Source organism: Bidens hawaiensis, unplaced genomic scaffold (assembly GCF_021521415.1).
Source record: "Bidens hawaiensis isolate Kalapana, Puna unplaced genomic scaffold, B.hawaiensis_p1.1 tig00029653_1, whole genome shotgun sequence".
In the NCBI taxonomy this organism is placed as follows: domain Eukaryota; kingdom Viridiplantae; phylum Streptophyta; class Magnoliopsida; order Asterales; family Asteraceae; genus Bidens; species Bidens hawaiensis.
Window position 1 is genome coordinate 84,343 of NW_027494919.1, and position 25,720 is coordinate 110,062.

General features: G+C 35.8%; 1 protein-coding gene and 1 pseudogene across 1 annotated transcript; both read right to left on the reverse strand.

The window, feature by feature from the left end:
• Nucleotides 1-1,274: 1,274 nt before the first annotated feature.
• LOC143579307 (G-type lectin S-receptor-like serine/threonine-protein kinase At2g19130 pseudogene) lies at nucleotides 1,275-4,028 on the reverse strand (annotated as a pseudogene).
• A 15,792-nt stretch (nucleotides 4,029-19,820) lies between these two features.
• Nucleotides 19,821-22,996, reverse strand: LOC143579308 (G-type lectin S-receptor-like serine/threonine-protein kinase At4g27290). The gene is made up of 7 exons (XM_077062653.1): nucleotides 21,691-22,996; nucleotides 21,534-21,611; nucleotides 21,305-21,465; nucleotides 21,014-21,224; nucleotides 20,692-20,929; nucleotides 20,465-20,615; nucleotides 19,821-20,391 (listed from the first exon to the last, which is right to left on the reverse strand). Exons 1-7 carry the CDS (start codon nucleotides 22,994-22,996, stop codon nucleotides 20,092-20,094), a joined length of 2,445 nt encoding a protein of 814 aa, XP_076918768.1. The 3' UTR covers nucleotides 19,821-20,091.
• Between the last annotated feature and the right edge of the window lie 2,724 nt (nucleotides 22,997-25,720).

The window sequence follows — 25,720 nt, forward strand, 5'->3', positions numbered from 1 at the left end:
ACAGAGATTAGAATTTATAGATTCAGATGACTTTATTTATTTGAAGAAGGATAATGATGAATCAATTAGCAGTTGGAAGGAGCCGTTGGAGGCGACGATGAAGAAGCGTAACCCGGGCTGAAGCAAACTGGACCGAGAGACAAGCTTGAACAGAAAGCAGGGCTTGATCGCCCACTGAAAAAGAGAGAAGCCCGAAGTCCAAACTTGAAAAAGAACATAAACGTCACATTAGTGTTTGATATTAAATTGATATATTTTTAACATCCGCTGCTGCCTATTTAAAAAGGGGTAGTGGCGCAGTTTGTTGCCCGTTTGCCTTCAGTTTAGGTGTAATCACTACAGACTATTCTTTTAGCCGCCTATTATTGCGCAAAAAACTATACCATTAGTTTGCCCCTGGTTTATGAAGAAAATCTGGCAACCTGGATTGGGTTGACTTTTGTTGAACAGCATCCTCCAATCCTCATTAGAGATAGGTCTAGTTAATGTTGACCATGGACTGTGGCTCGTGAGGTTTTTGGAAAACGGAGACACCAGTGGTGGTGTGTTGCAGCCTCTAAAGCGTATGACAATCATGTATTCTCAGTAGGTGGGCTGTGTTGCCCGATAGGGTCAAAGCAGATGAATGAAAGAAAAGTCGGGTAGGGTTAGAGAGGCTTGATACCATGAAAGATAATTATTCGCTCAAATGAATTGCAACACCAACCAATATTCCTCAGTCACTGGATAAGGTCCTTATAAAACCTGGGCGGTTTGACTGGCATACGGTGGTTCAGAAAGAAACATGACACCAGTTTTGCTGCTGGCCTGAGAAATGAGGCATAACAGTCTCTAAGAAGAAATTGAAGAGGACGATGGCGAGAAACGAGACAAGGCAGTGTCATAGCATAACATACAAAAGAAGATGAGGACGAGGCATTGCAACATGACGTACTCGACGCGCTGGTTCTGTTATGAAAAGGAATCAGATACGTCTACTTGTAATCTTTCCACGTTTGAGGAGACTAGGTTTCTCGTATGGAAGATGGTAATGCCAATCGCTATATGTGTTTTAAATATGAAAGCATTCATGTTCAGTTCATACGGATAGCTGCAGGACAACTGTTTAACCAAAAAAACTCTATCATCTCCAACCCAAAGTAAATTTCATTTGTCTATTTGAAAATATCCCAAACAATACATATGCTTGTTACATTCTTCTTGGCATTACCCACTACGACACTACATTGTAATAATAAAACACATATATATTATGATGATTGATATTCTTAGCATGCCGATTAATAATTTTCATTAAAAACAACGCATAACTGACTATATATAGACAAAGAGGTTTATTTTCAAGATGATGCACCCTTGGACTAGGAATGACCTTCCGTTAAATGTGATCTACTCTTGTGAATTCCCGATTGAGAAGCCTGTTTGTAGTAAAGAACATCCTCTGTGTCATTAGCAAAATACTTGACAGATTGTGGGATTGGAGGCATGTTCACATCTAAAACCCCTTCAAGAATATGTTCCACTTGACTCATTGAAGGCCTGTTGTCTTCCTCATCTTGTATACACCAATATGCAACTTTTAAAATTTTGGTGACTTGTTCTACACTAGCTTCCCTATTTAACCTACTGTCTAACAAGCTAAGGATATCACCTCCCTCCATCAAAACATTTGCCGCCAAACTAGGGAAGAATGTAAAATTCAAATCTTCAGATTGCTGGAAATTTCTCTTACCATGTACCAATTCAAACAGCATCATCCCGTAGCTAAACACATCTGCTTTGGCAGTGACGGCCAACCCCGATAACCATTCTGGTGCTAGATACCCTCGTGTCCCTCTCATAGTTGTCAAAACCCTACTGAAGTCTCTACCCATAAGCTTTGCTAGACCAAAATCTGCTATCTTTGGACATAAATCAGCATCCAAAAGAATGTTTTCTGGCTTTATGTCACAGTGGATTATACAATCTCTGCACTTCTCATGAAGATAAACCAGACCTCTAGCAATTCCGAGTGCAATCTGGTACCTAGTATTCCATGTTAGAAGGTTATCTTGTTTTTCATGGAAAAGATGAGAATGTAGAGAACCATTTGGCATGTAATCATACACCAACAATCTACTTTTACCTTGTGCACAGAACCCACAAAGGCGAACAATATTAACATGTTGGATGTTGCCAATTGTGCTGACCTCACTCCTGAATTCTTTGTCGCCTTGGCCGACACTTTCTAGCTTTTTTACCGCCACAATGGATGAATCATGCACTATTCCCTTAAAAACAGACCCAAAACCACCTCCTCCCAGTTTATCTGAGAAATTTTTGGTGGCTATTTGTAAATCTTTGTAGGTAAATGCTACCAATGATCCTTCATTTTTCGTATTTCCAACTAAGATCCTCTGTTTTCTACGCATTATGAGCAAAGTTACACCCAACACGAATACCACACCAGCAACAGACCAGGCAACAACACCCAGATTAACCTCCTTCCGCCTTTTATGACTATTCTTTTTAAGACGTGGAAAATTTTCTGAAGCAACTTTGATACGGATTTGAGACGAGTCCGTATACGAATCGTTTGAAACAAACCCAAATGATATGTTATTCGTATATTCACGATTCCAGTGGTGGCATTCATTGGAGATAAACGTATAGGCATGACACATGCAGCATTCCAAGCAAGAACGTCCGCATGCTGATTCATCTAATTGCAGAGCATGATTTTCAGGAAATGCAAAAAGAATTTCCTTTTTGACATAACTCGAGATGAACGCGGGTTTCTCTGCAACAACACTACAATTCACCTCAATTTTTCTCATACACCCATCATGGAAAGCGCCCAGACTCCAATCACTTAGTGATCTAGGCTCAAAATCAGTCAAGCATTTACAGGATGGGTACATCTGCTGATTGCAAACACCAAATGACCCACACCCACCATAAACATCACAAACTGCTCGTGGCTGAGCCCAAAACAAATTCCATTTCTGGGTGCTGTCCAACCATAAAAGCTGTTTTATCTGCCCTGAGACGTCTATAATAAATCTTGAAATAATTGAAGTATTGTATAAAGAATAAATGACATAACTCTCATTTTCATTATCAACAAAGCTGAAGTTATAGATATAACTTAACCTCGTTTCATTAACTAAATGTTTATCGAGTTCATTCCAAGGTTGACTTCTCCAGTACGTCACAGATCTATTCCACTTGATCAGATACTGCTTGTTACTATGGTCAATCTCCAAAGAAAACGATCCTACCCCAGGATCTTCTATACTTTTCCATGATGTAAGGACCTGCTTCTGTTTTGTACGCTTGTCGTATCCTAACTTACCACCGGGCAAAAAAGTATGGGTCGGATGATCAAAACTTTGCCAAATTGGTGTGCTTGAATTTGATCCATATCCTAAAATTAAATTACCGTTATCAAGAAGAACTACTGATACAGGGGTAGCAGTAGAACTAATGTTTGTTGACCAAGTTTGGGCGTTAAACTCATTTAAAAGCACTATATTACCATCTATTATTTTCAATTTTGAAGAGAATGCATTGGAGATGGGTGTATCTCTATTTGCTACCCAAACTACTGTTTCGATGGTAACTCGAGCCTTACTGTACCAAATTCCGATATAATAGTTGGTAGAATTACCTGGTCTGAAGAAACCCATTTCAAAATTTCCATCAAGAGAGACGAGTGTCTGGTTTCCCGAGAGAGACTGATTTACAGCCAAAGTATCAGCTCCAGATGAGGGAACGGGAATAAAAAAGAAACCGAAAAACAAATGAAGAGCTAATAAAATCATGCTTAATTAGTTTATGTTGCCCAACTTGGCTGATTCCCACAAATATGATCATAGCAATCAGAAAAAAAAGTGAAAAGCTTGTAGTCAACAGACGACTTGGAAAATCCCCCTAAGTCAATAGTTGGTGCTAAGTTTTGTATGAAGAAAAATAATTAAACTTGACTCATTCCTGCAAGGCACATGTGTGTAATTATTTTTTTGTCTCAGGCTAATAAAATAAAACGGAGGTACAAGAATGGTATTATTAATTCGAACATGAAAGGCTGGAATCAATGTTTATCTGTTTGAACATGAATTTTTAATAATTTTGAAGAGTCCATGAAGGGAAATTCAAACTAGGTATAAAATTATTGTCTATATCGAATTCAAATAAAATTTTGAAGAGTCATAAGGGATGTGTTAGGCTAAGCACACGATGTGGGAATGGGATCATCGGGATGGTTGACACGTCACATCGGTACTGAAGGGAAAACTGCACATCCCAGTGGGTACCAACAATATTATATCCCGATCTGGAAACCTTTTTCTGATCGTCTTGAGGGGGCAAATGACTCTTTGATTTTAGACCGTTTCAACTAAAAGATAACTGTTATTTTTAAAATAATCTAAAAATATCAAAATTAACTCTTTTGTTTTCACACCAAACTTATATCTTTCTCTCAAAATTTCAACTCACAATTTGTTCTATGGATCAATTTAAACTCCTATCAAGTTCTGACAGTGAGGCTTTTGAGATGGGCGTGCACAGCTTTTAAACGGTCACTGCCGTGGTTGTTACATGATTACTTGATACTAAAGAATAGGACATTATCAAAAGTCCTTGTATACCAAGAGGTATAAGAAGCCACATTAAGGATCTATGAAGAAACACAGACCTAATCCCCCAACAGGTCTTAGATCCGATGAGTCCATAGGATACAGGTCAAACAACTACTAACAACGATACAAGTCCCATCTCCCAAGTCCAATGACAGAAACCAGCAAAACAGCAACCGTGAGCTCGTTACGGGAAGGACAAGAAGGGGTCTTCCCGTAACCACCCTCTGGCGTGAGAATAAGTACCAGTCCGGTGAAGAGAAAGTACTTAAGTATTTAGAGTAGATAGTTGGGAGTGGATAATCATACCTCATGGAGATTGTCGAGTATTTATATCCGAATGATGTGGGAATATAATTGGCCCAACTATCCCTTTCTAGAAGATGCTTTCGAAACCGCGTAAACACGTGTCCTCATGTGATAGGTTGAGCTATACGGCCCATGTGCATGGTTGTAACAACCTGGACACGTGTCCTTATGTGATAGGACGAGATAAACCTGGCCATGTGCATGGTTGTAACAACCTGGCCTGCTGTCTTCTTTCTACTGGCTGAAGGGTCACGTGCTCTCCAAGAAAGGATCTTGGTAAATATTCTAGAAGGAAGTTGGTTAAATACAGCTGTCCTATGACGTTGCCTTCTGACCATCCTTGCGGGTGGGAACAGTACCATGCGGATGACTTCTGAGGGCGTTTAGGTCCTCCCACACATAGTCTCTAGGATGTATTATTGTTCTTCCTTTGTTTTTGGGTTATGTGGGTGATTTATATGTCTCGCAGGTGGCATACGAGGGGGTCCCCTCTGACCCGCGGGTGATGCTTAAGGGTATTTGGGTCTTTTTGGTACCATACCTCTATAAGTCCCCAGTCCATTGTTTCTTCCGCGTGGAGTATTTATGCTGTTGAAATTTTGGACTTGAGATATTTTGGGGATTTTTGAATTGTAGAAGTTTGGTGGAGATATTTTTTTTAGTGTTGGAGTGGATAACCATGAGAGGGGGTGATGTGACAACTTGCAGGCGCGTGAGCATATGACGTGACGTTCATGTCGGCTATTACTGTACCCAACTATTCACCTTTTTCGCTTTTTTGGTTTTCCCGCGTGACGTGACGTTTTCTGAATGGACCATCTCTTTCTCTCTCTACTGTTCGCATCCCATCGCATTTATTGCGATGAGTATAAATAGGAGTAGTTATCCCTTCTTGGAAGTTTTTTATCGCATTTGATTCCTTATCTCCTTCTTAATTTTCCTCTTGAACTTCCGTTTAAATTTTCCAAATTTCCACCATTGCTCGTTGTTTCCCTTTTATCATCGAACCAATGGCCGGTGAAAAGAAAACCTCGTCCTCTTCTCCCGACATTGATACCGGTGAGTGTCACACCCAAACCTACGGTGGAAATGCTTGGGCGCAAACTGATTGTCACAGCTCTCAAGGTTACTATCATGCAACATTATTTAAATGACAATATCTATTAATTAAATTATGTTTTCAATTAAATCATATACAAAAAATACATAATCCATAATCATACAACAATACACCTTATATGACGAATGATCTTGATTAATTATTTTCTAACTTAAATTCTTCACTAAGTCTTCACCAACCTGCATTAAATTCCTACGAAAACCTGCATATGTGTATAAAATAAAGTCTTGTCAACAACACATGCTGAGTGAGCAACACACCAGTTTAATTGTACATATAGTATATATAAAATTAAGTAATTGCAACAAGTCATATGAGAATAACAAATTAACCAAATAAGCAAGTATAACTGAGATGTCGAGAAACACAAAGGCTAACGACTGGCGTATGATCATACAAGACCTCTCCGAATGCGGAAGCATATAAATCAAATAAGCACATAAACAAGTAAGGTATAAGTTGTTAACACGTAGGAAAAAGTTGCAGTTTTGAGTATAAGTATATATGAGAAATATAATTTACGCGTATGTCCCCAAAACGTGAAAAAAGAAGTAAAATAGGGGAATGTGGCACTCACCTTAGTAAATAAGCAAGAGGTAAACGAATAGGTAAGAAAGCGATAAGTCGATGATCGGTGTGTTCTTGCTAAAATTGTTTATTACTTTAATTTATTATTAATTTTATTATTTTGGATCATTATCATTATTTATCAAATTATATAACATAAATATTATGATTATATAAAATACATAAAAATACATAAACAAATAGTTATAAAGATTTTATAGTTTTTATAAAGAGATTTGAGTAAAGTAATTATTTTAAACCAAAATACATTTAATGTATATATTTATATTTCTACTATTACTAACGAATTCCTTTTAGATAAATATTGTAAATAATAGACACTAATTAATAAATAATAACATTTATATGAAAGATGGTCTTTTTTTTATAAAATACTTAAACTATAGTTTTAATACGTTAACTAACAAGACAATATTAAATATATATTTTTTATTACAACTCTTTTTAAATTTTAAAAACCTTTATAATAAAAACTTATATAATCACACACACACACACACATATAGGTATTGGATAATTTCAGAAGTTTTTTTACTGCGAGAAGTGAAGGTGTAACTCCATTAATCCCTAATTTCACTCCTTTTCTTATGTGTAGTTGCGTTGTGTAGGTGCATATTTATGTGTGTAGGTACGTATGTTTGTATATGTGTATGTATGTTTGTATGTGTGTAGGTACATATGTTTGAATGTGGCTCGGTACATTTATATGTTTGTAGGTAGGTTTGAATGTGTAATTAAGATACAAATACAACCAACCTACATATATGTATGTAACATCATATGAAAGGGAATGAAATTAGGGATTAATGGAGTTATATATTCACTTCTCGCACTTCTAGCTGTAATATCACTTCTCACAAGATCCATCTCCTATATATATATATATATATATATATATATATATATATATATATATATATATATATATATATATATATATATATATATATATACATATGTGTGTTTGTGCGCGCGCTTAGACAAAGTTCAAAAAACGAGTAGTTTATATGGTGGTCTTTAAATAAAACAAAACTAACAAATTATTAACTTTATAATATTATAAAATTAATCATGATCTAATAGGATTTATTATATATAAAACTGATTCAAAAATATAAGGGCTGTGGAGTCGAACCTGCGCCCCCAGCGGTACAAACAATTACAAGACCACCCTAGCCAACTGGGCTAGGATGTAACTTGGTTACTACCTGGAACATATACGTTTTAAACAAACCAGATGTAAACTGAAATTGATATAAACCCTAGATAATCAATTGATCAAACGACTCAATGTTCTATTAATTTAGGTCAGGGTTAATGATAAAGGAGTAATGATGATTTCAATGATATAATAGATTACCTCTAATGATGCTCCATGAATGGTTAACTGATCACAAACAGGGCCGATACAAACTGGTTGAAGAACACGATCAAGCAACAACGTTTGGATAATTAGTTATAGGTGTTTAACATGCGCTGGAATAAGGATTCAAACTGCACTCATAATTGAAATATATTGATTGTTTACTTGTATAACAATAAACGAGTTAAATGGTGGTTTGAATAATAAGTTAATATGAATCATATGGATCTTGTTTCCTAATTGTTTATGTCGGTTAGGCCGAAAATAGAATAAGGAATCAAATGCATAAATTCATTCATCAATTGGACGAGAATTATGGTTCAAGCATACTAAACGGGTCTCGGGTATGGGTTCAGATCAAGAATATGGGTTTGGGTTATCGGGTAAAAGGGTTAAAAATATTATTATAACAGGATTTGCAAAAGGGCCCTTGGAGATTAGAGATGGAGACACTAGGAGGTTAAAGTTTAGTGTGGGGGGTGGAAATTGAATATTTTCAAAGTTATTGTTTATATATTAAATAAATAATAAACAAATATTAATAAAATAATATTATCTAGAATATCGATAAAATTTCCCGAGTATAAAACGAGTCGGATAAAAATCATTACTTGGAAAACCCGAGTTGTTATTGTATCCCCTACTTTAGGGAATTTCGTCCCGAAAGTAAAGGATACTATAACAAAAACCATTAAATTTTGAAGAAAGGAAATATTTAAAATAAAATTTAAAAATTTATTATGATACATAACTTTGAATAGTTAAAACAACGCTACAAATGAAAATCCATAAGGGCACTTATATATAGGATGTACCAACGGCGTATCCACCATGTCCTTATCATCTTTACATTTGTACCATTATGCAAACTACTTTCAATTCTATATTATGACACACAATCTTACGCATCATGATTTCCATGCAAGGACTTCGATAATTATGTTCCGGACCATAATTATTTTCATCGTCGGATGGTCCCCATGATTCGTCCCATCATGTGGATTTACAAAACGTTTGAAAATAAAATTTTAAGAATAGAAATCCTTTATGGAAAGAGGTTCCAAGTGAGATATCTTTAAGACAAAAGTTTATAGTTTAGTTATTAAAATGGGGAATTTTATAAAACCCTTCTAAAATTTTTAGACTCTACTCGATAGACATAAAAATAGGAAATCTTAATTTAATAATTTAATAAAACACTAACCCAAACTTTTTTTTAAGAGTCGATACAAAACAGAAATCAGATTAAATAAGATAGAATACTACGAGCGGCAAAGTTTTCCAGTAGCTTGAATCTTCGGTCGCGATAGATTGATTCGGCATTGCTTGAATAACTTGAGCGTGAACGGTTTGCAAGAGGGTGATTTGATTATAGTCAAAAACTAACCAATGAGAATAGTTAAGTTAGCTATATAGACGAAACTGTTACCGGGTTACGAGTTGAATAATGTTTTGGGACGCATTAATTCAACAGTTAATAGTTATTAAAAGAAGGGGTTATTTAGGAAACAGATATTGGTTAGCTAAAAACAGTTATGATAAGGGACAGATTTTAAAATAAAAAGTAAGCTTACAAGAGAAAAGACGTGTTCTGAACAAAAGCCAGGGACAAAACCGATATTTACATATTTTTTACAGTTATTATTTGTTTTGAAATGGTAAAAAAACCTTTTTTTTACCCTACTCTGTTTCTCAAACCACACCACGGTTACTCATATTTGCATTGAGGAGAAGAAAACAAGCAATAAATCAAATAATTTGGAGAATTTGCATTAGCACCTTGCATTTTACTAGTATGGTGACTCTCGGTTTCATATGCATCATGGTCTTCAACATTTCCTTCACCATGGTTTTCAACAGGCTCATTGAAGTCGGTAGAAGTGACACGTAGCCCCTTTTCACCAAGTGAACCATAACAGTAAAGAATGAGGGAGGAAATATCTTCTCTAGTTTGCATAAAGTGAGAGAAACTTTAGACTCGAGAAATTGTAGATCAACTTCAGACAAATCCTTGTAGCAAATGGCCTTAAAAAATCGCATAACTCGATTATAACAGAGCTTACATGGTCGGGCAAAGTTCCACGTAACGCAATCGGCAAATACTCATGCATCAGCATGTGACAATCATAACTTTTCATCCCAATTAGTTTACGCTCATTTAAGTGTACACATCTAGAGATATTAGATGAAAATTCATCAGGAGGCTTGATTGACTTGAGGGTTTCTAAAAATTCAGTCTTTTCATCCCGAGTCATTTGATAGCAAGCTTTTGGCATGAAAGTGGTATTAGTTCTAGGTCGCTTCTTTGGATGTAATTCCTTCCTTATACCCATGTGTTGTAAGTCAAGCCTTGTTTTATAGTTATCTTTTGACTTTCCTTCTTGTCATAATATAGTACCCACTATGTTGTCACAAACATTCTTTTCAATGTGCATCACATCTAGATTGTGACGCAACAACAAATGCTCCCAATACGGCAACATAAAAAAAATACTTTTCTTTTTCCATGGACCACGAACATCGTTGTCTACAAGAAATTCCATGCTATCTAGTTGTTGTAGAACCTCATCTCCAGAAGGAGGAATAGGGGCAATTCTAAATTCATTGTGTCCAACAAAGGATCTAATATCTGAACGCCAAGGCACGCGTAACACCATTTTCTTCCATAAGTTAGCCATTTGAAATCAGTATCAAAACCACATACTGGGCATGCAAATTCTCCTTTAGTGCTCCACCCTGATAGATTGGCATAGCCTGGAAAGTCTGATATGGTAGAAATAACAGCAGCTTTTAACTGAAAGTATTTTTTAGTTGAGGCATCAAATGTATTAATTCCATCTTCCCACAATTCATACAATTATTTTATCAGAGGTTGCATATACACATCTATCTTGTTACCAGGACCTTTAGGACCTGGGATAATTAAAGAAAGAATAATATTCGGCTGTTTCATAACCAACCAAGGTGGCAAGTTGTATGAAATAACAAAAACTGGCCAAATACTGTGTGCCACATTCATCGTCCTAAATGGGTTGAAGTCATCACTTAATAGAGCTAGCCGCACATTACGCGGATCACTGGCAAGTTCTGGAAATTTTTCATCAAAGTTTTTCCAAACTAATGCATCTGCTAATGCATCTGCTGGATACCTTAATTTTCCATCTTTCAAACGCTCTATATGATGCCACTTCATAAGATTAGACATCTTTGATGACATAAACAATCTTTGAAGTCTAGGCTTTAAGGGAAACCACCGTAATATTTGAAGCCTTCTTCTTGGGAACACTAACTTCGTCTTCTAGACTAGATTCATGAACTTTCCATCTAGAAGATCCACAAAAAGAGCAAACTTCATCTTTTTCCTTGTCATCCCAAAACAACATGCAACCATTAGGACAAGAATGAATTTTTTCATATCCTAATCCCAAGCATGATTTTTTTCATATGTTGTGTTGTTTTAGGTAACACATTTCCTTTGGGTAACAGTTCCTTTAAAAACTCTAACAACATTGACAAAGATTTGTTGCTCCATCCATTGAGACATTTTATATGGTATAAATGCACCACACATGATAATTTGTTGAATTTGCAATTCAGGTACACCTATTCTTCAGCTTCCTTGACAAGGTCATCGAATTTGCATCTATTATTGTTTGTCTCTGTACTATTATTTGAAGCATTCTCATGTATCTCAACTCCACTTCCACCTTTTGTTTCAAATATATCATTCAACATTTCATGCTTCTCATGATCATATGTGTGTTCATCCTCGTTAAGGGTTGTGCTCATTGATACATCCCTTGTGCCTTCCCCATGATATACCCATTTAAAGTATTCAGGCCGGAACCCTGAACATATGAGGTGATCCAAAACAGATTGTCTACTCTGGTATTCCATGTTTAGACAATTTGTACATGGACACTTTATCATCCCACCAATTACACATGCTCTCTCAAATGCAAAATTCAAGAAGTTCTTCACCCCACAAACAAAAGTTTGACTTGATCTTGGTGCAAGATACATCCATGATCTGTCCATGACTATTCGTAATGAAACATAAAGCATTTTGTTAGTATTATATCATGGGTTATTCCTAAACGCTAATTTTGTTGCAACTTCCATCATCAATGCATGCATGATACAATTTTTACAATAAGTTGATATTTATTAGCAATAGCTAAATCAAAATCACTTGTAATTACAGGAAGTACAACATCAATTAAAAACTAATGAATAAAGTTGTCAACTATATTTTTGTTAAGTGCACGCCAAGTGCTTGATTAAATGTTTGAAAGAACTTATGTTTATAATAAACTGTTTCATGATGATTTAATACAAACTTGCTGATTGATTGGAAATCAGGATTGTACCTTTTGATTAGAATGAAGAATTCTATGATCGATTGCAATATGGATGGTTGGATCTGTTGCAACTTGCTGATTGATCGATTGAAGAATTCTCAATGAAACCTAATAGCCCCCCTCACCAGGTCTCACGTTCAGTTTATCAATTGTTTTGGCTGTGTGTGTAGCAGATACCATCATACCACGCAGCTATATACTATATCATATTCAGTTTTTGTGTTTTATATCAACTGTGGTATGTGGTATGGTTGTTTGTTCTCTAATGAGAGGTCACATGGTTGAATCTATTTGGTGACACCAGTTTAATTTTTTCATTTGTTTAAAAAAACTTTTTTCTTTTGTTGTTTAAAAAAACATATACCAGCTCGCTCTTTTATGCTATATTACAGACTTGTTTTTTCTACACTAAATAAATTCTTGAGTGTTGTTTAGTGTTTAAGTTGTTTACTTCTTAATTAATGGGACGTCACCTACAGTTCTAATCTTTGGAGCATCTTTTTAAATGGTTATTATTTAGTTTTCTCCATGTTATATAGTAAATAGCTTTTGAACATCGTTTGAGCTCTATGGTCATCCTTTTTTTTCTTTTAGTTTCCTCGCTTTATAGACCATATTCAAAAAACAATTTTGCAACTTTACTCGTTAGTCATTTGTTGAAGAGATTTATGGTCATCTTTTTTTTTGTTTTTTTAAAGTTTTCACACTTCTAGATATGCCATATTAAATAACCAATTTTTGCAACTTTAATTATTAGTCATTAGAGTGTTAACTTTTGAATATAATTAAAAAACACAACATACAAACCATGTAGTACTAAAATATGGAATTAGTTGTTAGCCTATCTTGGTTGTAAACAGACCAAATATTAGTTAACCAACTATTCGTGAATTCAACGAGAAGTTTGTTTGAGTTTGTTTAATAAGAGAATGAACATAAAAAATAAATATCATTCGATTAACTAAATAAAAAAACACGATCATTGATTTTGTTTCTTTTTTGTCTTCATTCTATTACGCAACCTTTAAAAATGTGTGTCAAGCAAACATGACACACACGAAGTGACATTAAAAACCTAAACTTACCTGACACAAACGCAAAATGCCACTATAATTATTTCCAAGAAAATATGGCATACACAAGGTGCCGCTAAATCCCCAAATTATAGTGATACAAATACTAAATGCCACTAAAAGCGTGTGCGAATCAAGTGTGGCATACATAAAGTGCCCGTAAAACCTAACTTTGGTGGCACAAATTCTAAATGTCACTAAAAATGTGTGCCAAGAAATGTGGCATACGCAAAGTGTCACTAAAACCTAAATTAGTGGCACAATAGCTAAATGCCATAAAAAAAGTGTGCCACTGAATTAATGGCATTTTTTTGTAGTGAGATATGTATACTAGAGATAGAGAATGAAAGAGGAGATAATGGTCGGGACCCGATGGTTAGAGAGTAGCTGAGGTGATTTCAGGATGCTTAACCGGTGACTGGTTGTTGGGGTTGGATTGAGCCGATGGTGTTATCCCTCAACAGCTCTGCACTTAGCAGCTCATAGACCAAACATCTCGGTTGATGAGGATTACCCTCTAGAGAGAGGGATATCTCTCTTAGTAATATTCTAGAGAGAGAGAGAGAGTATAAGAATATAGTGAGAGAGTTGAAATGAGATGATAATACCAGATGTGGGGATCTCCTTTTATAGGCAACTTGGGAGGGAAGCTTAAACTTTTATAAGAGGAAAGAGTCAAGTCATCTTTTTAGTTTACTCAGACAAGTCATCCATTTTGTATGTAACTTGTAGTATACTTTGAGCCTGCAAGCTAACACAGTTGCTTTTCTTCAGACTTCAACTTTATGTTACATCTTCCGAAGGTTTAATGTAGCGAGGAGCTTCCCTTTCCAACCAGAAGCTATGGTCATGAAGTTTCAATTAACGTTCCCAATTTTGAGCGCAAACATTTATTTGTAACTTCGGGTACTATAAGTATTCATTATTTTGTTTGTTTTCTATGTTGTGAGAGCTTCGTAATGAACGCAATGCCAAGTTCAAAACATAATTAAGACGAATAAGATATCAATACTTGAAGTTGGGGTTTTGAATTATTTAAGGCTATCATAACATTAAAAAACAAAAAATAAATAAATGGAATATGCGGAGGAAGGAAAAACACCTTGAGAGGTTCATAAGGAGGATTACTTAGCAAATGATTTTCTTAGGAGAACACACGTGCTTGTTCCTAAAGGGTGCTTTCTCAAGAGCAAATTGATAATAGAAACACAAACGAGCACACGATATTTAGGATAAACCTTTCATATAATTATAATCAAGAAACTAACTCAAAACTTGAATGCAATAATCCCTTTAATAATACAATTACCATAATAATAACTATGTATTTATAGAGTGACCCAAACTTGGCTAACAAATAATTATCAAATATAAAGCCCAATTGCAATCACATAAACCCATTACAATATTAATGAATTCCATGAGCCCAATATGTCCAACCCAATCACCTACCGTGACAAGCATATTATAATGGAAATTACCAACAATCACCCCTAATTTCCGACTCGAAACTAGGAAATCTTCAACGCCGAGCAATCTTCCCATCTCGTCAAACTTGATTCTTTCAAGTGCTTTCATAAGAATGTCTGCTCGTTGTTCCTTGCCACTAATATGCCCCACCACTAACAATGCAGAATTTGCATCCAAATGATGTAATTGCCATCCCTTAGTAGCTGCAATGGCAATGAGCATACGTACAGTTTCAAGTCTCGCCACCGGAGCAAAGACTCGTCAAAATGGACTCCGCGTTGTTGCACGTAACCCTTTGCCACTAAACTTGCTTTATATTTATTAATCGAACCATCCGCATTTCTTTTCACCTTAAAAATCCATTTTAATCCGATAGCTTTAGCCCCACCGGTAACTCGGTCAACTTCCACGTGTCGTTCGTTTAATGGAATCGAGTTCCATTTTCATAGCCTTTACCCACTCCGATTTGGATTTTGCTTCACCAACATTCTTGATTCATCTTCTTCTAACAAAAGAAGTTCAGTGTCCTCCACTTCCGAACATAGGGCATAATCATTGAACTTAACCGGTGCGATGGGAACATTTGTAGATCTTCGCAAGTTATTTTCTGGTTCATTAAGTGTTGTTGTCGCTAAATCAGTTGTTGCTGGTGTTGCTAAACTGGTTGCTGAGTAGTTAGAATTAGCGACCTGAGTATCAGAATCTTCCACTAAAGGTGCTGATAGGCTGTCTGAATTAGCGACAGAATATGAAGAAGATGTCGTTGAATTTGGCAACAAAGCTGAACTTTCGTCGCTAGTATTGTTGCTCCCCATAGGCTTGGTTACAACTTGCCCAACTCCGGTATCAATAACACCGTTCCAATCAACCCAAAATATACCCGGTGCTAGCTCTATTTCTTCATTGTTTTGCCCTGAATTAGACCAAACCCATGTTTTCTTCTCATCAAAAACCACATCACGAGCTATCACAACCTTGTGGGCCTTCAGATCGAACACCCTGTAATTTTTGGACCCGACATCGACTCCGATATGCACTAAACTCCTTGAGCGATCGTCGAACCTTTTCAGGTGAGTGCCCACTATCTTTGCGTACGCCACACAATCAAATACTTTTAGATGATAACATTCAGTTTCTTTTGTTTCAACATCTTGTATGTCGTTTTCTCCTTTAGCGCACAAGTAGGAATCCGATTCTCGATGTACGTGGCTTGTCAGATTACCTCACCCCATAGGTAGTTCGGAACACCCATTGCTTATAACATACTCTGTGTAATCTCCGATAAGGTTCGGTTCCGTCTTTCAACCACCCCGTTTTGTTGAGGCGTATAGGGTACTGTTAGATGTCTTTGAATGCCTTTCATGTCAGAAGTTTCTGGTTGAACTCATGTGAGGTAAACTCACCACCTCGGTCGCCAAGAAACGTCTTGATCTTTTTCCCAATCTCACTTTCAGCCAATTCCTTAAACTTCTTGAAAGCTTCAAACGCCTCATCTTTAGCCTTCAACAAATACGCCCAAACAAATAGTGAGTAATTATCGACTAGTGAGTAATTATCGACTGAAACAAAAACGTACGTGTTACCCGCTATTGATGTAGGGGTAATTGGTCCACACAGATCACCATGCACAAGTTCTAGGGCTCGAGTCGCCCTAAACGCCACCGAATTAGGAAAGGATTGTCTCGTTCGCTTCCCGATCAAACGAGATTCACATAACTTGTTTTCATGGGTAATGCCACGCATCCCTTTAACCATCTTCCTCCTAACCGTTAGCTTTATTTACTCAAATTTCAGGTGGCCAAACCTAGCATGCCACAACCAACTTGTTTAATCAACTCGGCACAGATGATAAGAGTTTTGACTTCATGAACTCAAATTAATATTAACTCAATATTTTAATTTCCCACATACTTAACAATTTTTGCACGATGCGGATAATGGTTCCAACTTCCAATATGCTAACCCTACTCCACGGCTAGAATGGTTTTTTTATTGGAACCATTATTCTCTCAAGAACCGATCACACAATCTCCAGCGGATCCTTCACACGATCGCCGTCTTCCGATCTCGGTCTTTCTGACTGATGGTTTTTATTGGATCTTCGTTTTGATAACAATTCAAGAACAAATTGATAATAGAAATATAAACGAACACACGATATTTAGGGTAAACCTCTCGTATAATTATAATAAAGAAACTAGCTCAAAAGTTGAATACAATAATCCCTCTCATAATATAATAACCCTAACAATGGCTATGTGTACGTTTATAGGGTGACCCAAACTTGGCCAACAAGTAATTACCAAACATAAAGCTAAATTGCAACCCATAAACCCATTACAACATTAATGAATTCCATGAGCCCAATAGGTCCAACCCGTTCATCTACACGTGACAAGCCTATTATGATGGAAATTACCAACACTTTATGCATGCGTGTGGAACGCTTTGTTGATGCACTTTGCACTTCACGATTGTCCAATGTTGTAGCAGTGAACGTTTAATACTAGGTGCTTCCTAGGATGGTTATATGCATACATTTCGGCTTTATTTTGCTGACCACCGAGACCTCTTTTCACTATACACACTAGGTGCTTCCTAACTGAAAGACACCTGATTTCAAACAATACTCTTAATTCTCTCCAGAAACCTTCTATTCCTTCTTAGTGCTCATCTTCAAGGTATAGCGTTCAGATGCTTGTGTCTTCCCCAACAATATTGTACCTCGGGTAACAAACAGGTTCTCTTGAGAGACTTGAAATTTGTTTCAAGAGACCCGTGTTTGATATGAATTCTGGACAAAACTCGTCATGCTTCATCTCCTTTCTTGTACTTTTGTTTATTTCGGTTGTATTTGTAACCATAATTAACTGCTTTATTTGATTTCTATATTGTTATTAAATTTATAGTGTTTTTATTCCTTTTTATATACGAACAAATTCCCACAATACGTGCTTAAAACTATTAGTAAAAGGCGAGTTGTCGTTTGAAAATATAAAATCTCAAACTTTTTGACTTAATAATAACTCATTTCATTCATCATTAGAAAAGATTGATACTTTTGGTTGCAGTTTGCTCATCAATAAACTTGGGTTACGGTATACATGAGTAGTTGTCAATGTAGGCCAATGATCTTGTTATCTTCCATCAAACTAAACTTTTACTCTACCACCACACGACCTTCCCTTACGTGACAAACCTTCCTGACGACATCCAACGAGACCAACAGCTTTTCATAAAATGTTAACATACATCACATAAATATATAAAATTAACATGTTAAAACTTTCACATCATACTTTTTGCAAAATCATGAAAAGGCATCAAAAGGACATATAAATCTCACCTTTAGACTTGCTTTCATAACGAACTCAAGGTTCGCTTGAATCCGTACAATAAACACAACTCGAGTCCTAACCCATACTGCAAGTATATCCTATATTTTGGCGGCCATTGATATGTGGTTGTCGTTGTTTTCTCGATGGACTATTGTTGCTGAGCCGTCACTGTGACGCATGCCTACCCCAAGTGGAAAAGGATTGGTCCGATTTTTGGCTCGTTCAATTTGGTTTTAACCAATTACTACGGTGGGGTTCCCAAACCGATGTCAACTCTTTGGTTCGGGATGGAACTGGTTCCGAATTTTGTCAAATCGGTTCCTAATACACTTCTGTCTTATGAAAAGAAATGTATGATGAATTAATGATGAAGTAACCATGCTAATAGCTAAATATAAGAAATATGAGTGATAAAATTGTACCACTTGATATGAAAGTGCACGTACCAAGTATATTTATTTGTTTCACATTACATATCGTACCAAGTAGTAACTGCTATACGTGTAGCTACCATAAGTATATTATTTCATTTATTGGAAACTTTCTTTACAGCTTTACGTGTAGCTACCATTATCGACATTGCATTTATACTGTTCTATTTAGGCACGTTGTGGGCTTTGTGAAGTAACACGTCTTTTACTTTTTGTTCGGCTTAGAATGGAAGTTCTCAACTAACTCCATGTTTTTGTAGACCCAAAACAAGCCACATAAAGACTACTAGAAACTTTCTTGATGTACATTATTTGCACATACAAATGTTTAGCAACATATAAAAGTTAAAACATAACACCTTTCCTTGTGGCAACGGAAGACTACAACCAGACATTTGGGTAGGATCTAAGGGTGTGCAAGAAACCGAAAAACCGAATTGAAATAAACCGGCTATTTGGTTATATGTTTTTGTAACCATCAATGAAATTTGTAATGAAATATTAAAATCATCAGTTTTTGAGCTGATTTGAACCAACTTGACATGCTTGAATAAAAAAGGAGCAAAATTGATAAATTATTAATTATAACTATCTCATATAATTTCAACTAAAAAAGGAGTGGGCTGAGCTTGGTCAACTGATGCAATTGTTGAACCAAGTGAAGATCTCAAATGAGGAAGATAATTGGAACTGGCTCAACGGTGTTTCGCTTGGGGAATTCATGGTTAAAATGCTTCGGTTCGAGATGAATGGGCTGAGATGATAAAATTCTGACGAAGAATGAATAACATTCCAACTCGGTTGGAAGTTCCTGTGGAACAATTGGGTCCCGCTCAAAGTAACCTACATTTCTTGGTGGGCCAAGATGAATAAAATTTAAACAAATAATTCCTTAGTGTCCTGTGGTAAGAATATTTCAAATGTTAGTTGTATAAATTGTGATATCGGTCTGGTATCTCATGTTTAGGTGGATTGCTTTTGGACGAGATTGATCGGGCGGCAAGTATGTGTTTGGTTCAAATTCTAATTTCGACATTGTTACAATTCGTTAGAAAGGTGATTGACTGTGATGCCAACCAAGGAGGCTCAAAAGAAAAGAAGAAGCTCCATGTTGCAATTTTTTTGCCACTATGAAAGATATGGAAATCAAGAAACGATTGGGAATTTAATAATAGAAGACTTAAATGCATCAAAATCGTTGAGATTTATCTAGCTAGGTGAAAGTTAAGTAGAGGAATATTGAACAATGCATATTAGGTACTTAATTGCGGACAAATGGGCTGCTAAATTAGAGATATGGGCCAAATTGATTACAGTTTATTATTCAGATTAGCAACTAATTATGAAAGAAGAATATATGCAGATTTCACCCAAAACATATTTATACCACGCAGCAGAAACAACATGACCAACCTTTCGTTATCGTCCTTCTACATCAGTAATAGTCAACTGATTAATCTCTGATTCACTCACATATGATGGCAAGCTTTGAGCGCGTGTTTTAGAAACGAAAGCTGGTTCTTTAGGATCTGGGAGGCTTTCAATATCCATCCCCAACATACCAAGCACGCCAGTCATGGTAGGCCGATCATGAGGGTCTTCTTGTACGCACAACAGCCCGATAATCATACATCTCAACACTTCAATCGAATTGCATGATTCAGCTAGTACTGTATCTAGTAAATCTAATGGCTTTTTGTCTTTCCACAAGCTCCAAGCCTGAAATGCATCAAGATTAAGTGAAAAGCTGCCAAAAGATTTAGTTTTCAGTAATCTTTAGGAACTCACTCACATAGGATATAAGGCTAAATGCTTCTTTATTATGATAATAACCCGTGTTTCTTTTACCACTAATAATCTCCAGTACAACTACTCCAAAGCTAAAAACATCTGATTTTACTGAGAAGAACCCATTTAGTGCATATTCTGGTGCCATATAGCCGCTGCATTAGGAGCAACTTAAGAAGATTCTAAATGTGAAAAAGTAGAACTAGATTTTAACGTGTGAAATGTACGTACAAGGTTCCAACAATTCTGGTGCGGCTACCGTCTGTATCTCTGCCTTTAACAATCTTTGCCAAACCAAAGTCTGATATCTTGGGATTCATATCCCCATCTAATAACACATTGCTTGTTTTCAAATCTCTGTGAATAATCTTCAACCGTGAATCTTGGTGAAGATAGAGAAGTCCTCGAGCAATTCCCATGATAATATCAAAGCGTAGGGCCCAGTCAAGGCGCATACAACGCTTCCTATCTTGCGAAAGAATCATCAAAATGGGTTTCAGATTGTTAACATAAAAAGTAATTGCAAATGAAAGTAAAAGATTGAGAGGCTAACCAAATATGAAGTGGTCCAAGCTTTTATTAGGCATGAATTCATAGAGCAGTATCATTTCATGATTCTTCATGCTGTATCCCAAGAGCCTTATAAGATTCCGATGTTGAAGTTTGGCAATTAATAATACCTCGTTTTTAAATTCCTTCAGACCTTGTTTAGACTGACTCGATAGCCTTTTCACTGCAATTTCTGCTCCTCCAGGGAAAGTTCCCTTCTCAAAACATATGAAATCAATAAAGTACCACATCAGACGCAACTTGTTTAAAATCAAATCTCAAGAGTTATTGTTACCTTGTAAACAGGGCCGAATCCCCCCTGTCCAAGTTTATTTGCAAGTGAAAAATTCTCAGTTGCGGATAGTATTCGTTTGAATTCAAAGAAAGGTGCATCAAGACCTTTTCTATCTTCTTCGCTCAGCACCCCTCGGTCTAAAATATGGAGAATATAAATATCTAATGTTCAATGATACTCGTATATGCTGCGCAAATGATGATAAAAAGTATTAAATTGCGGCATTAACCTCGATTTTTCATCCTTCTGTAGATTATAACACCAATGCTGCAAAGAAACACAAGGCCCAAACACGCTGAAGTGACTCCTGGGATGAAGAGCAGAAAGTTTCTTAATATTAAGGACAAGAATAATAAAAATAGAAATTAAAACAAGTTAAAGATCACCTGCGATTAGCACTTTGGTATTGTTTTTGTGGTGATCAGATAAAGAAACTTTGATGTAGATCTTGTCTAGATATGTTACATTTGACAAAAGCTCAAGTGATATGTTATTCAAGTTTTCACTATTCCAATGCAAACATATACTGGAGATAAAAGTATACGCATTACAAAAGCAGTAATCCAAGCAAGAACTTCTGCATTCTGATTCATCTAATTGCTGGCCTTCACTTTCAGGAAACGAGGAAGGAGAGACTTCCTTAAAATAATTTAAGATAAACACAGGATTCTCTATCTTAGTACTACAATTCAATCCAGCTTTTCTCATGCACCCGTCAGAGAAACTGCCCAGAATCCAATCACTTGGTGATCTAGGCTCGAAACCAGTCATGCAATTACAGGTCGGCAACATTTGCAAGTTGCAAACACCAAACGGCCCACATCCACCATACACATCACAAATAGCTCGTGGTTGAGACCAAAACAAATTCCACTGCCCGCTGCTCTCTAACCATGACAGTTGCTGAATCTGCCCTGAGACGCCTATAATAAATCTTGAAATAATTGAAGGATTGTTCAAAGAATAGGTGAAATAACTCTCATTTTCATTAGCAACATAGCTGAAGTTATATATATAATTCAACCTCATTTCAGGTACCAAGCTAAAGCGTTTATCTCGTTCATTCCAACTTCCACTAGTCCAATAGTCTACAGATCTATTCCACGTGATCAGATACTGCCTCTCATTTGGGTCGAGCTCTAAAGAGAAGAGTCCTGTCCCAGGATCTTCTATATTTTTCCATGAAGTAAGGACCTGCTTTGTATTTGTATGCTTGTTGTATCCCAGCTTACCACCCGGCAAGAAAGTATGCGTTGGATGATCAAAACTTCGCCAAATTGGTGGGCTTGAATTTGATCCATATCTTAAAACTAAATTACCATCGTCAAGAAGAACTACTGATGCAGGTGTAGCAGTAGAATTCATGTTTGTTGACCAAATTTGGGTGTTTGACTCATCTAAGAGCACTAAGTTACCATCCATTATTATCAACTTAGAAGAGAAACTATCAGAGATTGGTATTTCTCTATTTGCTACCCAGACTATTGTTGTTGTTTTGACCTTTTTGTACCAAATTCCTATGTAATAGTTGGGTGACTTACCTGGTTTAAAGAAGCCCATTTCAAAATTTCCGTCCAGAGAGACTAGTGTCTGGTTTCCGGAAATAGATTGATTTACATCTAAAGTATCGGTTCCATACGAGAGAGGAATGATAAAGAAATAGAAAAAGAGTTGTGAAACTATCAAAATCATGCTTTTACTTCTGCATATGTTCGAATTGGCAGATTCCCACAAATTATAAGCATGGCAATCAGATAAACTTAAAAAGTTGCATTACTCAATATGAAATATAATAATCAAAACATGTAACATTCGTTTACACACCCTTGATCCATAGCAATAATCATTTTATTTATTTTGTATCCTTTAGTCCAATGGCCGGTATCAGCCAGTCGTTCATGTGGTCAAGGCGCACGCCAGAAAGGATAATGATAATATAATTTTAGTCCTTTCACTATTAGGCAAATTGGTTGAAATTGGCATCTTTGAATTGTCTTCCCTCCTCTCCTGCCTTTGAAGTTTCCCAGTCAAAATTAATCATTATTTGAAAAATACACCGATTAAATAAACTTCAACCGTTTAATTGTCATTTTCATGAGTGTTTAGAGGCCTATCAAAAAAATATTATTATTTGCAATAAATAATGCTCGGTCAATCTCTTCACATAATATATAAGTATACATGTATTTGACCACCTGTCCAGCTCTATCTTCCCCCTAGCTTTCTTTCTAAACTCCATTTAAAAATATAGAATATACAGCTAATTAAACCAACATTGATCACAAAATTAATCATCACCACCATCAACTTAGATCTTTTAGGCTGTAGCAGCAAGGAGGGACAAATACTCTAATTAACGAAATTGACACGAATTCGTGTGAGTGTAGTAGACACGTGAAAAAAACGGAAATAAATATCAAATTGATTTTGAAGATGTCTTATTTTTCAACTACTATATATGAGTTGTCACCAACTTATACGATTTCATCATTCTTCACGCATAGCCACGAGTAGACGATACAAAACCAGTTCATCCCGAGATCTCAACAATTAAGCTGAAGGATGCTAAAGGACATCAATATTGTGAAGTTCAAATTTGGCAACTGACTGTATATCAACATATTGATGGAAGTAAACACACTTCGTGATGATGAATCTTGATAGAAGAAAAATTTGGGATGCCGTGATTGATTAAATTACTGTTGTAATGGATTTTACATATAGTAGCTTTTGATCTTATATTTTAGAGTTAAATGTCAACCATTATCTATACTGAAAGAATTTGAGAAGGATATGCTAATATAATGTTTTTGATTTTAAACGCTTCACAAGTTAAGTTTTGATGTATATAATAAAATACATTTAATGCATTCACTTTAAGTAATAATATTTGTTTATAAAGTTGAAATTGTCTTTTCTAACCATCAGTAATAGTTTTTTTCCCTCACAATAGAAGTTTTTTCCTCTCAATAAAAGTTTTTTTTTTCCTCTCAACCACACGGTGTCTGCAGCATGTCTCAAACTCGAAGACTCTCTGAATCCTTCGACGAGGGATGGGAGGAGGTGACCGGAAAAGAAAAAAGACTGACCAGAAAAATGCGGAGAAGGCTAAACAGAGGGAGGAAAAGAACATGCGGTTAGGTTTATCGTTTATAACCTACCGTATGCGTGTAGTCGGAAGGAACTAGCTGAGTTTTTTGGGGAGTACGGTTTAGTGGAAGGAGTTTATATAGCCAGGAAGAAGGATAAGGGGGGATGCTCACTAGTACAAAAAACATTAAATTAGACGGTTTGTGAAAACTTTTTAAGATGTTTTTTTAGGAAAACCGTGACTTTTGAGATTCAAACCAATTTTTTTATTTAAATAATTTACTAGAAACGTCTTATTTAATGAAATCGTCTTATTTGATTCCTAAAGTTAAAACGTCATATTTGAATATTTACTCTGATTTTTTAAATTAAATAGTATTATTAAAACCGTCTTATTTGATGGAATGCCACATATAATATTTAAACCCATTTTTTTAATTAAACAATTAATAAGACCGTCTCATTTATATATGGTACGAAAATCTGATAGTTTTCATTTAAAGAAACAACCGTCATATAGGCTTTTTTTACTTTTAATTATATATTAAACTAGGTTATAAACTCGTGTATTACACGGGGTTGGGTACAAAAACTGAGCTTTACATCATGATATGTTACTAAAAGATAGGATATATAAATAAAAACCGTTTGATAACATGCACCAAATAATTATCGTAGTCTGATTCACCCTTGTTAATTTCCTCTACAAAGATATTCAACTTGCATATGGAATTGAGTATGCAAGTCCGGTGAGATCAATATAGCATATATGGTATATGTATTAAAAACGTGTGAATAGTTAACTCCTTTAAACTTGCTATAGCTTGCAATAGGCTTTGAAAATATTGCATTCAAGGCTTGAAATTGATCATATACGAAAAGGTCTATATAAAAGAAACTAATATATATACAAAAATATATTTTAACTGAGTCACAAACTCACGACCCGATTTTGAGCCAAGCTTTTCCAAGCAAGTTTCGAGTGAGCCGCGAGCATTTTGAGCACCCCTACTTTCCTTTATAGATCAATGACCTGCATCATCATAGTACAATATAAAATGTGTATAAAATTTGATTATTTAACTATCGTGATATATTAAAACACCTTAATTACCCAAGCTTTTAGACATCAGCGACTTGTTGACCAATTCCCACGCGGGCAGCGCTTCTTTGATGTTGTGTATGCTCTCTAAAGTCTAAAGCACCAACTTCATAATATTAGAATTTGAGATTTTGCTATGTACAAAAAGGGAATTAGAAGATTTGATACGTGTGGTAGTCATCATGATCAAAATCATAGCCAAGAGTCTACAGATAGAAATATTA

What these genes read in the sequence shown, in the direction of transcription:
- LOC143579308 (XM_077062653.1), bottom strand. Translation starts at nt 22,996, where the DNA reads ATGATTTTGATAGTTTCACAACTCTTTTTCTATTTCTTTATCATTCCT. An exon ending in GATTCGGCCCTGTTTACAAG is followed by an intron (nt 21,225 to 21,304) that starts GTAACAATAACT and finishes TGTTTTGAGAAG; the next exon opens with GGAACTTTCCCTGGAGGAGC. An exon ending in CTTGGACCACTTCATATTTG is followed by an intron (nt 20,930 to 21,013) that starts GTTAGCCTCTCA and finishes TTCTTTCGCAAG; the next exon opens with ATAGGAAGCGTTGTATGCGC.